We start from the raw sequence: 16941 nt of genomic DNA on the forward strand, positions 1-16941 counted from the left end.
CGAAAAGTCTTTGATAAATCTCCGGTAGGACCCCGCATGCCCAAGAAAACTTCGGACTCCCTTGACATATGTAGGTGGAGGAAGCCTTGAAATCACATCAATTTTTGCTTTGTCTACCTCAATACCATACTTTGAAATTTTATGCCCAAGAACTATGCCCTCTTCCACCATAAAGTGGCATTTCTCCCAATTGAGAATAAGATTTGTTTCTTCACAACGGGCCAAGACCCTATCAAGATTTTTCAAGCACTCATCAAATGAATCCCCCATAATACTAAAGTCGTCCATGAATACCTCCAAAATATCTTCCACCATATCGGTGATAATGGCTATCATACACCGCTGAAATGTAGCTGGTGCATTACACAACCCAAAAGGCATCCTAGAAAAAGCAAATGTGCCATATGGACAAGTGAATGTGGTCTTCTCCTGATCTTCCGGAGCAATCAAGATTTGGTTGTACCCAGAATATTCATCCAAGAAACAGTAGAAGGCACGCCCAGCAAGTCGATCTAACATCTGATAAAGAAAAGGCAAAGGAAAGTGATCCTTGCGGGTTACTTTATTCAACTTGCAGTAGTCCATGCATACCCTCCAACCGGTGACGGTTCTTGTAAGAATCAACTCATTTTGTGAATTTGCAACCACGGTCATGCCACCCTTCTTCAGTACACATTGCACCGGTAAAGTCCAAGAGCTATCAGAGATGGGGTACACAACCCCGGCATCCAACCACTTGATCATCTCCTTTTTCACAACTTCTTGCATTGCCTCGTTCAACCTCATTTGATGTTCCAAGGAGGGCTTTGCATCATCTTCCAGAATAATCTTGTGCATACAGAATACAGGGCTTATCCCTCGAATATCAGCTAAAGTTCATCCAATTGCCTTTTTTTCGCTTTTGAAGTACCGCCAATGTGGCATCAACCTGCATATTAGTAAGACAGGAGGAAAGAATAAGTGGCAAAGTAGAATTTGAGCCTAAGAACTCATACTTGAGGTGTGGAGGCAGTAGTTTCAACTCCAACACCGGAGGCTCCTCAATTGAAGGTTTTGTTGGTGGAGTCTTTCTATTCTCGAGGTCCAAAGATAATTTCCTAGGTTCATAAGAGTAAGAGCTCATTCCATGTAAAGCATTCACGCACTCCACTCAGCTTGCATCCTCATTGACATCAAGGTTCAATAATACGGCCTCCAATGGGTACTCCATATTGATCATTGTACTGGTGTCATCAATTATCACTGCTGTGACGAGGTCCACAAAAGAGCACACCTCGGTGGTGTTGGGCTGCTTCATTGATTTACACACATGAAAGACCACTTTCTTGTCACCTACCCGGAAGGTGAGTTCCCCCGCTTCCACATCAACTAAGGCCTTCCCCGTAGCAAGGAAAGGTCTCCCCAAAATGATAGGAACTTCATAATCTACCTCACAATCCATGATCACAAAGTCAGCTGGCAAGATAAATTTGTCCACCCGGACAAGCACATTATCAATAATACTCAATGGTCTCTTCATCGTTCTATCTGCCATTTGTAATCTCATGGAAGTCGGCATCGGCTGCCCAATACCCAAAGTTTTGAAAACGGAATAGGGCATCAAATTGATACTAGCCCCCAAATCACATAGAGCTTTAGCAAAATCCGCATTCCCAATGGTGCAAGGAATGGTGAAAGCACCGGGATCTTCAAGCTTCAGGGCCATTGAATGCACTATTACACTAACTTGGTGAGTCATCTTTATAGTTTCACAATCCATAGACCGCTTCTTTGTTACCAAGTCATTCATGAATTTAGCATAGCCTAGCATTTGTTCAAGAGCCTCCACCAAAGGCACATTTATGGATAAGTTCTTCATCATGTCAATGAACTTTTTAAACTGATTTTCATTTTTCTGCTTCGCGAGCCTTTGAGGATAAGGCGGAGGTGGCCTTGGCAAATGAGCCTTGTCTTTAGACACAACCGGCTCCGGCATGTCTATTATGTGTTCCCTAGACGGGTTCACATCATTTTGAGTTTCCACCTCGACATCTTGAATATCAATTCTCACTTCTTCATTCACATTTTCATCAATCACATTTTCAACTACCAAAGGAACTGCATCTTCTTGCAACTCAACATTATCATCCACAATCTGCTTTTGTTTGTAGGCATACACATCACCGCCTCTCCCACTTCTTGTTGTTACCGCCATAATATGATTGTTCCCACCCTTCGGGTTCACTACCATATCACTTGGTAGCGCACCCTTAGGGAGAATATTTAAAGACTATGAGATTTGGCCTAACTGCACCTCCAAGTTCCTGATAGAGGTATTGTGGGAAGCCAACCGGGCATCCGAGTCCGCATTCTTCTTCATCATCTGTTCGAACATCATTTCAATTCTACCTATATCATTGCTAGAAGAACTAGGACCTTGAGATGGAAATGGGGACGGATTGTTTGGTTGTTGGTACATTGGGGGCCTTTGAAAGCCTTGCCCCAGGTTTCCTTGGTTTCCATTGTTCCATCCACCTTGATTGCTATTACCACCCCAATTGTTGTTATTACCATTCCAATTTTCTTGGTTGCTTTGATTGTTGTTCTGATTTCCCCAGTTGTTATTTTGGTTGTTGTTCCCCCAATTACCATTGCCTTGTTGTTGATTGCCCCAATTGGCTTGGGGTCTCCATTGTTGTTGGTTGGAAGAATTGCCTCTTTGGCCTTGATAATTATTCACGTATTGCACCTCTTCACTTTGTTCATCATAACCATCATTTTGAAATCCACCACAATTGTCATAACTCCTTTTTCCTACACTTGTAAGGGTATAAGGGAGTTTTTTCCAACTTAAAGTGACAATCGAAACGGAATTTATTTATTTAATCAGAGTCGCTACTTGGGATAAATTATGGTGTCCCAAGCCACCAGTTTTGAATCCCTAATCGAGGAAAGATTGACTCTATTTTATAGTCCGCGAACACAGAAATTCGGGTAAGGAATTCTGTTAACACAGAAAAAGGTGTTAGGCATTCCCGGGTTTCATGGTTTTAGCGTGGTCGCTCAACTGTTATTATTGGCCTATTATCTAATTTTAATACATGTTTTAGCCTATGGTATATTTTAATTTATTAGCCGCTTTTGATTAGTTTTAGGAAGTTTCAACGTTATCTAAAACATATCTTGAACCACTCCACATGAAATGCACCCGCGGTCCACGACACATTTTATTTAACGTTGTTGAGAATTGGAGTTGGGTCACATGAAATGCACACCCGAGTTTAGGAAATTAATTTTAAAATAACGAGCCTAAACCAACTACGCGCTTTCAAGTTTGCGAGGGCCATGGAAAGTTCAACTAAATGGCACACCTCGATTTCTAAAGGGTTAAAATTAATTAAGTGAGGGCCATGAGTTTTGAGATTTTGTTTGGCATGGCACGCCTCCAATTATTCTAACAAAGGGGTTTCTAAATTTAATTTTGAGGACCATAAATTATATGTTCGACTAATATAGCACACCTCAACCTAATTTTAAGAAACTAATTAATTAAGAAAGACTTAAAAGCGTTCTAATTAATTTAGGCTAATGTTTAAGGTTAACTTAACAATTAATGGGTTTGTACTAAAAAGAATCGAGCCTATGGCTAAAAACTTGGGCTGGCAGCTAGCCCAATAGCCCATTATAGGTTGCCATGCCATAACATGGAAGAGAACCGGGCCTCAGGAAGCCCATGATGCATACAGAATTCAGCGAAGGGCGTCAGGCATGACTGGGCCATCACGAAGGCCCAGTTGCAGTTCATTTCAACCAATCGAAACCCAACTACAATTTTTCAGGAAAATGAGGACAAAACCAAAACATGAGCAATTCTTGCAACTTTAAAGCAAACGCAGAATATATTCTAGTGCCATTCTATGATAAAAATATAATCATAACTCATGTACAATTATTTAACTCATAAGCTTTGTTTGTGACCCACCAATCAACATTGAAACTCAGACCATCCATTTACTACTTAACCTATATTACTCCAAGAACAAAATGCTAAACCAAACTTTTGTAAGGAAAAACAAACTAACGAAATTTTCATGATTAAATCATAAGTCTGAAAATCAGTATGAAGCTTGAACAAAGTCGACTGAAAGTTTTAAAAAAAAATGATTCTCCACATGACTTAATACCCAATGCCAATAACAGACTCCTAAGCCTTTTCCATATTCCAAAGCAAGTCAAATTGTTTCAACTATATATTTCTGAAAAAGAAGGGTAAACCTTTCAACATGAACTTGGAAAAGACTAAATCAATTACTTAATCATTTGTGAAGAAGTAAACTGAAATCGAATAGCACTAAGAATACAACACCTGACTCAAAAGAAAAACCTAACAATGGTATTAACTATCTCACATTGAGCTCATGCATGACTGTATAACTATCTAAAATTCAAAATAATTTATTCAAAACAAGGCTGAAATTACAAGCACACATAAAAGTCCAAGTACAACTCTCAGCATAAGTCCCAAATGTTCATGGCATAACGTCACTTTTAAGTATACTAAAACATAAGAAATAAATTAACAAGTTGGGTGAAAAAACAAGAAAAAAAACATCGAGTAAATGCGGAGATCTTCATTTCTTCAAGCCAAACGATCCAATCTTACATATTCAGAATCAGAGATGTGTACCTGAGTACAACAAGCAAACAACACAAAAGCCTGAAGTTATGAAGCAGCAGCAATAGTAACTCAACAAAGGGGAAACAACAATAGAATCGGCTCAAAAACAGCAATGGAATAGTGATCAATAGCCTTTAGACCATCTTTGAATCCAAAATAAACTAGAAATCCTTTGAAATTTTCAGAATTGAAAGACTAATTGCAGAATTAGATCAATTTTCTACCAAAATGCAAGAGTTTTGGAGTTCTTTTTAGCTCAGCCGTTTGAAAATTTTTCAGTGTTTTTTTTCCTTTTTTCTTTGTGAGTGAAGAAACAATGCCTTTCTAGGCAAGCCTTAGCAGCAGAAAATGGGTCAGTTTATTGCCCTTTCCCCCTTTTCAAATTTTTATTTTTGCTCTTATGTCCTTGGTTTAAAAATCAGTTTTTTAAATTAGTCCTAATCCCACTTTTTAGGCAGCTTCCTAAGTTAGTTATGCAAGATTCCCTAAGCTAAACTACCCAAAATACCCTTTAAACCCCTGTTATTTACTTCAGAAACCAAATGGGTCAAATTGACCCAATGACTTAAACCCAAATGAATAAGTTGCTCTTTTAAAATGGGTCAGAATTGAACCCAGGGACCAAACCAAAATCAGAGCTCTATTTTAGCTATTCAATGAGAAATCAGAAGAACTAAACAACTGAAGGATTTCAAAACTAAAATTCTAGTTAAGTGACTGATTTTCCTTTTTAAACTAACTAATGAGCTATATTTAAAATACATATTCAAATTGAAGCAAACCTAATTAAACTGACTACAAAACTAAAACAAGAAGGGCAAGAATCAGAAGTTTAAACCTAAAAACTAAACAAGTGAATAAACAAAATCAGTGCACAACCTTTAAAAATTGAAAAGAAAAGCTGAAAAAATGAACGGAAATAATTTGACAGCAAACCCTCGTCAAATTTCAATCAAAATAAAAACTGACTAGAGAAAAAGATGAGAAAGGAAGAGGAACAAACGGTGAAGCAACAAAAACAGACAAAGAAATGAAGAAAACTTACCAAATCCAACTCGAAACCAACTGGAGACATTGATTTAAATGAAACAAATGTTAATCATTTGTTCTTTGTCGAGAACAAATGAACAACATCAATTTGCGTTGAATCAACTTCAAACTTGAATGAAACACAAGCCTAGGTCGATTGCATGCCACAGAATCAAAGATAGTGCGCTTTGGGGTTTTAGGGTTTCGAACTTAGATTTGAGATTTGAAGAGTTATGGAAAGATTCGAGAGAAATTGGTTGGGGATTGGGACAGAGGAATCCATGGGGTGTTGTGGTGTAAATTTGGGGTTAGTTGGAGGCGCCGCCGCCGATTACAATGGCAGAGAACTCAAGGGGGGCGCTAGGGTTGGAGGTTTCTCTGAAGGGGATAAAGTGAGATGGATTGGGGGGGTCAGGCTGTTCGGACAGTTATATACTGTCAAGCACCCTAGTTTCCAACCGTTGGATTGGGTGAGATCAATGACTCATGTTTGGGAAAACGAAAACGGGGTCGTTTGGTCACTGATAGGGTTTGGACCGGGTTGGGACACGGATCTGGGCCGGTTCGAGAGAGTTTCCGGGAAAAAATCGATTGGGCTGATGGAATTTTCATTAAAAATGGTCCAGCAGCCCTCTCTTTCAATTCCTCTCCTTTCTTTTTCAATTTCTTTCTTCTTCTTTTTTAAAAAAAAAAAATTAAAATTAAAACATAGATTAATTCCTAAACCAAATTACCCTACCAAATTAGATTAATTACTAAAAATAAAATTTAACAACTAATTAATTATCAAATTAAAAGAGAACTACAAAATTTGAAACTAAAAATAAAAATGCAAAAATGAGTTATTTTTTGTGATTTTTCTATTTTTGTCAAACACATTAATTTACCAATTAAAAATGTAAATTAATTCCTAAATGCAAATGCAATGTATTTTTGTATTTTTCATGAATGAAATAAAATAAACATGCACAGACAAATGCAAACAATTAACGAAATGCTACAAACAATCTACAAAATTGCAAATAATGGAAAAATTTATTTATCTTGAATTTATGGGAGTAATTCACATAGGGCAAAAATCACGTGCTCATAATAATCATTATCAAATTGCTACGAATTCCCTTGGTTCTGTTGCCCTCTTTGTCTTCTTTTATTGACAAGCATGTTAACATCCTCCATGACATTCACTTGGGACGGATTTTGAACTTGTTGCAACTGTGCTTTTGCTAGTTGGTTCATCGTAGTTGTCAACTCGGCTATAGCCTGCCCATGATCATGTATTTCCTTATGGAAATGGATAACCGTGGGGTCACCCTGGGGAACATTGGCTCTACTTTGCCAAGCGGAAGAAGTGTCAGCCATCTCGTCAAGAATGTCACAAGTCTCATCATACGACAGCTTCATGAAGTTGCACCCAGCAAGTTGGTTCACTATGCATTGGTTTATTGTATTAATGCCCCGATAGAAGGTTTGTTGGATCATCACCTCAGTCATATCGTTGTTGGGGCATTCCTTCACCATTGTTCTATAACGCTCCCAAATCTCATGCAAATGTTCCGTGGGCTCTTGCTTGAATGCCAAGATCTCATCTCTCAATGCAACTATATGCCCCAGTGAGAAAAATTTTGCAATGAACTTGTCCGCCAACTAATCCCAAGTAGTGATGGAATGGTTGGGAAGTCGCTCGAGCAAATCCAATACCTTCCCTCTAAGTGAGAATGGGAAGAGTCTCAACCTAAGAGCATCCTCAGACACATTAGTTTGCTTGTTCCCCCAACATGTATCCACGAACCCCTTGAGATGTTTGTAAGCATTTTGATTTGTAGCGCCCGGAAATACCCACGTTGCTCTAGTAAGGTCAACATAACATTGGTTATTTGAAAATTGCCCGCCCGAATTCGGGGTGGGACAATATCACTTGCATAGCCTTGGTTTGGAAGTACTCTAGGAGCCACTATTGAAGGTGACGGAGGAGGGTCTGGGATATTGTCATTAACATTAGCATTAGCCTGGCGGCCTCTACGTTGTCCTTGAGGTACAAGAGGCACCTCATCATCTCCGACATCATCTACCTCCTCCCCCGCAATCACATTTCTAAGAGGGTCATTAGCGTTGTTCACTGCCATTTGGTACCTGAGTTGTGACACAAACAAATTAGTAACAAAAAAGGAAAGAAGAACAATACACAAAACTATTTAAATAGATAGCCAAAACCGTTAGCTCCCCGGCAACGGCGCCAAAAAGTGGTCGAAGCCTACCCTGCACTACTATTGAGTAGCGAGAGAGGGTCGAAGCAGCTTTTACCCTATTTAGGGTCGGGATCGATTTTCACAGAGAGCTAGATGTTGGAGTCGGGTATCAATCAAATTTAGAGTCGTGTATGTGTTCCAAATTACACTTCTAAATATTTTTGGATTTTTGTTTTACTTCTACTTTTATCAAACTACAATGGTAAATTAAACTAGAATAAGCTAAGAGTAAAATGTCGCGGGTTGTTCAAATGGTTTAAAATGCACTAGGGTAGTGACTTTCGCCTAGGTGGTCAATTGACATATACTTGAGTCTAAGACATTATTGACATATTTGGGGAGTATGATATAACCGTTGCACGATTTTTACCCACTCTACACCTCTCGATGGTTCAAGTGATTTTGCCCGAATTGACTTTCTCAAGACTATTTGGGTATGCAAATTTGCACAATCAATCAAGGTTCAAGTCGGGTATTACTCTCTCGAGGTTTAACCCTAATTGGGGCTATTAGTCTCTTGAGTACGCCCCAATTCTTTGTTGGACCAATTTGAGAGACTTAAGCTCTCTTTCTCAAGAAGAGATCAAGTCAATTAAACACAAATTAATGTTTGCAACCATTAATTCAGCAATTAAACATGAAATTAGCTCAAATATCAAACACCTATAATCAATCTAGCCCTAAAACACAAGACCCATCAATTACCCACACTAGGGTTGAGCCACAACCCTAGCTTATGGGTTTAACTACTCATAATTAAAGAAGAAAAAATAAGAAATAGATGAAGAACAACTCATATTAATTAATTACTAAGATAAACAAGAAGATTCAATGTTGAAATGTAGATAAAATTGCCCAAAATAGCTAAAATATTCGAACCCACGAGCGCAACTCTTAGCTAAAACTATCTGATGACCTAAAAATGGGAAAAGAAGCTATTTATACTAAGCTGAAAAATCTAGACAAATATACCCCTGCGGGGCTAGTGCGGACCGCACAAAATCACGTGCGGTTGCATTAAGGCTCTTGACATAAAAATCCATCTCTCTGAACTCAGGCAATGCGTACCGCACAAAATGGAGTGCGACCGCGGAGGCTTCTAGTGCGGTCTGCATGAAAATGGAGCGCGGACCACATTGGCTTGAAACTTGGAACTGGCAACTCTCTGATCCTTCTTACTGCTGACCGCACTAAATCGAGTGCGGCCACATTGATCCCAGTGCAGACCGCACAAAACTACTGCGGCTGCATTGCTCTTTTTACCTGAATATCATACTCTCTGAACCTCACTTGTGCGAACCGCACAGAATGGTATGCGGCTGCACTGGCCTTGTTTTGTCTGAGCTTTGTCTTGTCTTGATACTAGTGCAAGTTTCACTCCTTTTGAGCTGATCTTTGACATCTTGTCACCTTGTTGATCAAACCTGCTATCAAGCACAACTTGTGAGCCTTTAAGATTATTTTGTACACATTTCTAATCAAATCTTAAGCAAGAAGGAGTATAAAATGTATCAAAATCCCTAGTTATCACTCCCCCAAACTTAAGCTTTTGCTTGTCCTCAAGCAAACAAAATAAGACCCACCCCTCAAGGGAAAATCCAAGAAAATTCAGCTGTCTTAAAGTAACCTCATCTAGCATCAATTGAGACTAACAATTGTTTTCAATACAAATAAATCATTAATAACATTTACTCTTTGAAATGCCATGGATTAAGTGCGACACAAGAGCATCAAGAATTGACTCAACACATCAAAAAACTCTTTCTATTACTTTGGTTATTGTGGAATCCAAACTCACACATCCTCAACTCTCACTGACTCACCTTTAAACAACCACCACCATCACTTATCAAGTAAAACTAACAGCCACAGACAAGGAAATCCACATCTAAAAGAATTTGCTGTCTAGGTAATCCTATAAAGTTAGAGGCCAAATCATCTCGAACTATTTCCATTTGTTAAATTCAGCACTTCAATTCCACTTTTAAGCACGATGATGGTATTGCAATTTGCAAGAATCAAATTCAATACAAATCATAACGGGTCGGCTAATAAAGTCATATTAGACCCGGCCCAAACACTCTCCCTTATATAATAAAAATTGGGCCTGAGGCCCAGGAGTGACAATCACTAAATACACAAGTCTAAAACCTCAGCGGCTACTCCCTTTTCAGTTGGAAGCTAGGGTTTTTGGATCGTTCAATCTCAAATCTCAGAGTAGCAAAAGAAGCAACAATGTTTCCAGGATTGTTCATGCGTAAACCTGACAAAGCAGCTGCTTTGAAGCAGCTGAAGACACACGTTGCCCTGTTTGGTACTTGGGTCGCCGTGATTCGGGTCACCCCATACATTCTCCACTATTTCTCCGATTCGAAAGAAGAACTCATGCTCGAACTCTAGGTTCCTTATTCTATTTGCTCCTCTTTCTTCTCAGGTAAATTTATCCTTATGATTATACGATTTTCAACTTAATTGTTGTTATTAGTTGAATTTATGCTTATAAATTTTCTCCTGAGAATTTACTTGGATTAATTATATACTATTATTATCTAATTGTATGCGACCGAAGCTTAGATTGTTCCAAGAACGGATAGAGGATGTGGTAAGATGAAAATAGTGAAATTAGGATGAATGTTCTAGTTTGCTGAATGTGGTATTCATATAATCGTCTCATCTTGTTTGGAATAAGAGGCGTAGTTAATTAATTAATTTATTGATAGCATCTGCATATGTATTTTTGCTCAGCTTGTTTTCATCAATGGAATTGATGTTATGGGCTGAGTTGAGCTATGGTTCTCCTTCACAGTCCTCTTATGACCCTATTACGATTTGACTAAATTAATTTCACTAGGGCTAGTAACCACGGCCATCTATTGTTCATAAGAATTCTCCAATTTCTTATTCGTTTATCCAAATTAACCTACTATCTATACACTTATGGTATTAAGGTTAATAAGAATGAATTGCAAAGTACCTGTTAATGTTATGCACAGTGAATAGATATATTCCTATTCTATCCACGAATTAGTTCTCCGACCGCCAGGTTCACAAACTAGCAAAGTTTATTCCAAATCAACCCTAGATTACCTTTTCCAAGTTCAGTCTAGGGTTTATAGATAGTATTCAATCGTTAGTTGTGCTATCGAATACGTAAGAATTGAAATAAACAAATAAACCTTGGTTCACGAAAATCAATTCATTCAAACATAATATGGACCATAACATGCTCAGGTTCCCATAACTCTAGATAAAGGAAATCAGTCACAGGTGCCTACTTCTCCAAGAATGCTCCCAAAATTGTCTCTACCATGTTCGTGGAATATTACAATATTTATCAGAGGAGGAGAAAGAGCCCTAGACTAACAAGGCTCCCACATGGAAAGGGTAGAAGTAAGCACCTCTTTTTCTCCTATTGTGACTATAATTGGTGCCGCATGGGCGCTAGGCTCAGCTCGTGGCGCACTCCAATACTTCAATCCTTTGCTCTTATATTCACTTTATTTAAATGCCCATTTTTCTTGGTTATGCAGCCTTTTAATCATATCATGTGCCCTAAACAAACATCAATTAATAAATTCATGCACCAAAAATATGGGAACACACACACACACATGACTCATTACTAAGCTACTGTCAGTGTTACGGTTTGTTACATAAGTCTTTATTTGGTGCAAGAAAATCATTTTTTTGGTACGTTATTACAATCTGAACGCAGTTGGTTTGGCCCTTTTTTTTTAGTTAGCAGCTGAAGAATGAGTATTCTTACGGTTTGTGGTAGAAGTCTCCTTTTGCAACCAGGCAAGGGGACATCTCTTGAAATAATCAAATTGAGATGAGTTGGCTTACACAATTCATATGGTATTAGAGCCAGCAAAGGTTTTAACTTTGAGCCTTGCAGCCAGCCACCCATCGTCAGAAAAGATTTTAATGGGCTAGAAAAGTTGTTCCAGTCATATTCTCAAAAAAAGTTGATCCAGTCTTTAAGGAAAATTGTCTAATTCTTTAATAGTTTAATCTTTTTGATGAAATTATTTCACACAAATCGATACTCTTAAATCTGATTCCTATGTAGTATTATAGAATTTCAAGTATAAGCTAAAGGTTCAAGCTGGACTGCAATTAAGCATCAATCCCTGTGCACTGTTGTTGGATTAAGTACTAGCTAAAGGTTCATGTTGTATAGTGACTGTGTAGTCATTTTCAGAATTAGTCTTCCTTAGAAGGTTGATGTTCTACTGATACAATTACATTATGCACATTCTTTGGCGCCCTTGACAGTTGACACTAAGTTGTTTCTTTGTTGATTAATCGAATTACATACTGTATTTCTTAGATTCGGTGTGCTTAAATCAAGTGGTGTTATCGTGTAAACTCACCAATACTTTCTTTGCCTTTTTCTTCCGCAGCTTCTCTCGAGGAATGAATGTTCAGAAGGAGGAGCAAATATTTTGTATGCACCTATAAACGTCTCCCCTCTTCGGTTACCTTGTTTCTTTCTCGTCCTTTCATTACCATATGCCCCTATTCTGAAATTTGCTGACATGTAATTGGATAATGTTAACTTATTTGTTTGAGAAAAAACCTTGTAGGGAACCGGTTTCCCCTTGTCAGTTTTAGTGATACATTTATCATTTTTTTGGCTTTACTGTTTGTTTATAGAGTCTGATGTGCTTGATCGTTCAAATGCATATCATTCAGAGTAACTTCGCTTATATGGTCCTAACTGCTAGAATATCCTGCACTCTTTCATAGGAGAGAGAGCACACATTTTTTTTATGGAGAGGAATAAAATGGGAACAGTAGATGCCTCTTTTAATGACAGGCGATGTGTATGGAAATTTCAGGTTAACAGCAATTAATCAGAAGATGCTAAGTAGTCCAGAATTTGCAGCATATGCAAATGTTTGTATAGAATTTAAAATAGTCATATGGAAAATTTGATTAAGATTTTTAAGTACTTGATGTCAGCATTTTAAATAAAATTGTAGCACGTAGTAATACTTTCGAATTAGTTCTGAAAAATATCTTTATAAATCAGAATCTGTATCGGATGTAATATTAGAAAGTTATCAGACTAAGCCGATATAAAGCCAAAAAGGAATAGATACTCCACTAACAAAGAAAAATATGAACTCAAGTGTAAACTATTTCGATCAAATTGACGACCTCATCATACTTTTATTCTCAAAGCCAAGTGTCTTTTTAGTTAGGTTATTGCACCTTTCGTTCTACTGCTTGGAATATTTTGCACAACCCCGTGAAATGGACTTGTGTCATGTTAAAAATTGAAGGGCTCAAGTTCGTCTCCTTTGCGTTTGCCTTTGTTTAAACTTTGAAACACTATTCTTGATTCCCATTTGTGTTTGCCACTAAACTTGTGTGCGGTTCATGTGGGTGCTGCTTAAACGCTGACTTAAACAGTTCCAAATAATTTATGGCCGTCTCTTCAAACAGCTAAAAAGAAAAAAAGATAGACGAAAAGAATAAAAAGGAGAGGTAATATGCAATTCCACTTGTCAAATCCTTTGTACAGGTTTTGAAAGCTTTCTTCACATCCTACGTTGAAAAGCATTATGCAATATCATGCACAATAGCCCTGTTTTTTGCCACAAGAAAATAAGTACACCATTACAACAACAAGAAGACAAAAAACCAGTATCCATTGCCAAAGTTCTTGAAATTTCAATGATCAATCCATGAATATTTTGGGGAGGCAAAGATTCGGAATTACAGCTGAAGATGATGATGAACTTGGGCAATAGAGAAAGAACTTACAATTGTCTGCTTTGTAATCATCTTCAGAAATTGGAGGTTGCAGTGAACATAGATCATATTGTAGCTTTAACAGCAAATGGCCATGGATGATGAAGTACCAGGAGCTGTGGGGACAAGCGCGAGCTTTGCTTTGAGATTAGGGCAGACCATCTTCTCCTCTGCTTCTCTTTTGTTCATGTCTTTAGGAGTTGAGTTCCACAATTATACTGCCTTTTGGTAATTTCTCTTCCTATGTACTATGTACACACTCTCTTTGTCTCTGCATATTCTTTTGTCACACACACAGAGAATAATCTCCGTATATGCAGAGGCGGATTTAGGGTCAGTTTTGTGATTCAACTCAACTCAACTCATTGCTTTTAGAATGTGTACGTATAATAAGATCACATTAATTCTGAACTAATTAACTTTAGAGTTTAGATCCTGGATTGGTGTTTATTTATCTCGTCTCCACCGTATGACTATTGATTAAGCACACAGGCACACTAAGCAATAGTAAAGATAACAGATTTCAAGGAATTGCATAAACTGGCATACCATTTATTGTATGACCAGTGATAGGTTGAAATGGCAAAGTAAAGATTTCAATAAAATTCATCTGAGCAGTCATATCAGATTATCAGTTATCACTTGATCTCAGTGAGAATATATTTTAATCCTAATTAATCTCAAATTGCCTGTTACTATAATATCAATCTGATCCTCTACCTGTTGATAACTTGATATATTTTCTTTCTGATGGCAGCTTCTTAGTAACAATCATGGGTTTGGTCATCCCCTGGAGCATTACTTTGGCATTGATTGACATATACTCTGTCTTGATCCATTGCCCCATCCGTCAGCCAGGGATCCTACTCTTCATTGTTTTAGGAGATTGGGTATGTCTTGCTCTTGAATCTCTGAAAGGCTACAGACTTAAAGTAAAGGGTCAAGTACCTCTCTGCTATACGATTTATCTTAATTTTACCATCCGTTATACTTTGAGCGGGTTGATACAATTGCCTGTTAGCAAATCGTCTTGTATTTACTCGTGAGTCCTGATCACAAAAGAAGAGGTCAATTTAACTATAGTAAAAAGTAGAAGCGTAAATCTAGACCTTTTGTCCTGAATATATTTTGATACATGAACTCCATCCATTTCATGCTACAACTCTGTTAAGGTTAAGTGTAAATGTGAGACGATTTGCTAACAACAAAAGTATGAATGACCCCAAGTATACCGAAGGACAATCAGGATACTCGTATGGTAAATGGGGTAAATTTGGACCTTTTCCCACATTTCAATAATTCTGACTCAAATAGACACACTGTACAGGCATTATCATTCCTCACCCTAGCAGCAGCTAGCTCAATTGCTGGAATAGTCGATCTTTTGCACAGGGCAGATGTAACATTCTGTCCAGCCGGATTATGCAGTAGATATCAGATATCTGCTTCATTGGCCTTCTTGTCATGGTTTCTCTCCACGGCCTCATCTCTTTCCAATCTTTGGTTGCTTCCTTCTCTGTCAAGATGATCAGTTTTCCGCTATTTCCACACCGTAGCTTCAGGAAACCTATGTACGGTTGGACGGAGGTATCTGATACAGGTATGCCAATTTTTCTTTGCTAATTTTGTATTTTGAAGAATCCATATGAAGCATCCACACTCTTATCACATCCGTTAGACACTGGTATGTTACGACAAATGAAGAATCCACGCAACATAGCAGGAACAGTAGAATGTTGGGGAGCTATTTATGTTATATGGAACAGTGGAATAACTTGTTAGTTAGAGATATATGTGTAACGAATAACCTTAGAATATCAAGTCAACAGTGACTTTCGTACAGATAAATTAGCTAAATTAGAATGGTCAATCTACTCCTTTTTCCTTTGATGTACCCCACAGGTTATATGAATCATGTATCCATTCAGCTCATTTTATACAGGTAGACATGCTGCAATGAATTCAATATTTAGAAGATTTATTATAATTAGACGGTCTTTACGCGAGCCATCAGCTTACCGCTAGCTACTCTCTTCATTTATCCGGCTTCAGAAAGGTCAAGTTTCCAAAAACATGCATTGGTACGAAGCGCCTACCTTCTCTCAGTCATTTCGTCGAACAATTTTGGCTCAAACTTCCGAAGCGTATTCTATAAAATATTTCGTGGAAATAAAATCACGTCATGATTCATGCCATTTGGAAAAAGAGAAGACCAGAGAGTGAAACAACGAATTGTTGATAAATTTGGGCTGCTTCAATGAGTTAGATAATTGGGCTCACTCTTTTAAATCTGCTTCATCAATATTTGGGCTAATAGTAAGGCTTCCTAGAAGGAAAGGCAGGCCCAATATAGGGATTGTCACACAAATAGCCGGTCAAATTTAATGTTTACTTTTTTTAAAACCTGTATACATAATTTATACATTAATTATACATAATTTATACATCCGCTGGTTATTTTTAGTTTAAAAGATTTGGTGGGCTGCTATTTGGGTTAATTCTCCCCCAATATATTGGGCAACTCTCCAACCTAAATCCATGAATAGTTAAGTACACATTCCGTCCCAAATGTATGTGGCGATATTTGAAGAAAGAAATACTCCTTTCGGTCCACAATAAATGATCTTTTGGCCTTTTATTTGGTCCAAAATAAGTGTCATTTTACTTAATCAAGAAAGAATTAATATTTTTTCAAATTCCCTTATTTACATATCCCAACGTGTCAAGTTAATAATATGTAAATTTTAATAAAGGGTAATTTAGTTAAAATACCTTTTTTTTCATTCTATGAGTTAGTATTTTGGCCAAATACATAGACATGCACCGGAACTTGGCAGCACTTTTCACTTGGACACTTAAAGTTAGCCTATTTCCTAATAGATACTAGAATCATTTTAAACTGTGTCAATTAAACACAAAACAATGACATGGCAAAGAAAGTGTTTATCACTCTCCTTGAGTGCGTGAATGAATAAAAAACAATAATTTTCTTGTTTTTTCTCCCCTTAAAATTTTCAGATTTTCTCTCCCCATTATTGCCACCATCCTCCCGCCATAATCACCACTTCCAGTTGCCGCTCGTCGTGGCGATTTTCTTCGTTTTTCAAATCTGTCCATCACCATCATTATCTGCCATGATTTTCAACAAGAATCACCATGAACCTAGTTAGGAGCTCCATTAACCCATTAGATAAAACTTTATCAATCTCATCAATCCTTTCCCACTTCCAGAAAATCTCAAGA

General features: G+C 37.7%; 1 protein-coding gene and 1 long non-coding RNA gene across 3 annotated transcripts; both read left to right on the top strand.

Moving 5' to 3' along the window:
- The first annotated feature begins 9922 nt into the window (after positions 1–9922).
- On the top strand, positions 9923–12580 carry LOC104244554 (uncharacterized). The gene is made up of 2 exons (XR_011406674.1): positions 9923–10369; positions 12342–12580. It is a non-coding gene; the product is annotated as an uncharacterized lncRNA (long non-coding RNA).
- A 490-nt stretch (positions 12581–13070) lies between these two features.
- LOC104244555 (CASP-like protein 5C1) lies at positions 13071–15704 on the top strand. 2 transcript variants are annotated; one of them, XR_715521.2, is made up of 4 exons: positions 13071–13926; positions 14456–14588; positions 15026–15298; positions 15641–15704. XR_715521.2 is itself a non-coding variant. In XM_009800000.2 (3 exons), exons 1-3 carry the CDS (start codon positions 13787–13789, stop codon positions 15224–15226), a joined length of 474 nt encoding a protein of 157 aa, XP_009798302.1. In that variant the 5' UTR covers positions 13071–13786; the 3' UTR covers positions 15227–15704. The 2 variants fall into 2 exon arrangements, 1 of the variants encoding a protein (XP_009798302.1); XM_009800000.2 differs by having other exon boundaries at positions 15026–15704.
- The last annotated feature ends 1237 nt before the right edge of the window (positions 15705–16941 follow it).

Source organism: Nicotiana sylvestris, chromosome 1, assembly GCF_000393655.2.
Source record: "Nicotiana sylvestris chromosome 1, ASM39365v2, whole genome shotgun sequence".
Classification (NCBI taxonomy): Eukaryota; Viridiplantae; Streptophyta; class Magnoliopsida; order Solanales; family Solanaceae; genus Nicotiana; species Nicotiana sylvestris.

Bases quoted from the DNA above. Each gene is read 5' to 3' on its own strand.
- LOC104244555 (XM_009800000.2), top strand. From the start codon at position 13,787: ATGGCCATGGATGATGAAGTACCAGGAGCTGTGGGGACAAGCGCGAGC. The intron at 13,927-14,455 runs GTAATTTCTCTT...TTCTGATGGCAG, and splicing joins CACAATTATACTGCCTTTTG to CTTCTTAGTAACAATCATGG. The intron at 14,589-15,025 runs GTATGTCTTGCT...CACACTGTACAG, and splicing joins TCATTGTTTTAGGAGATTGG to GCATTATCATTCCTCACCCT.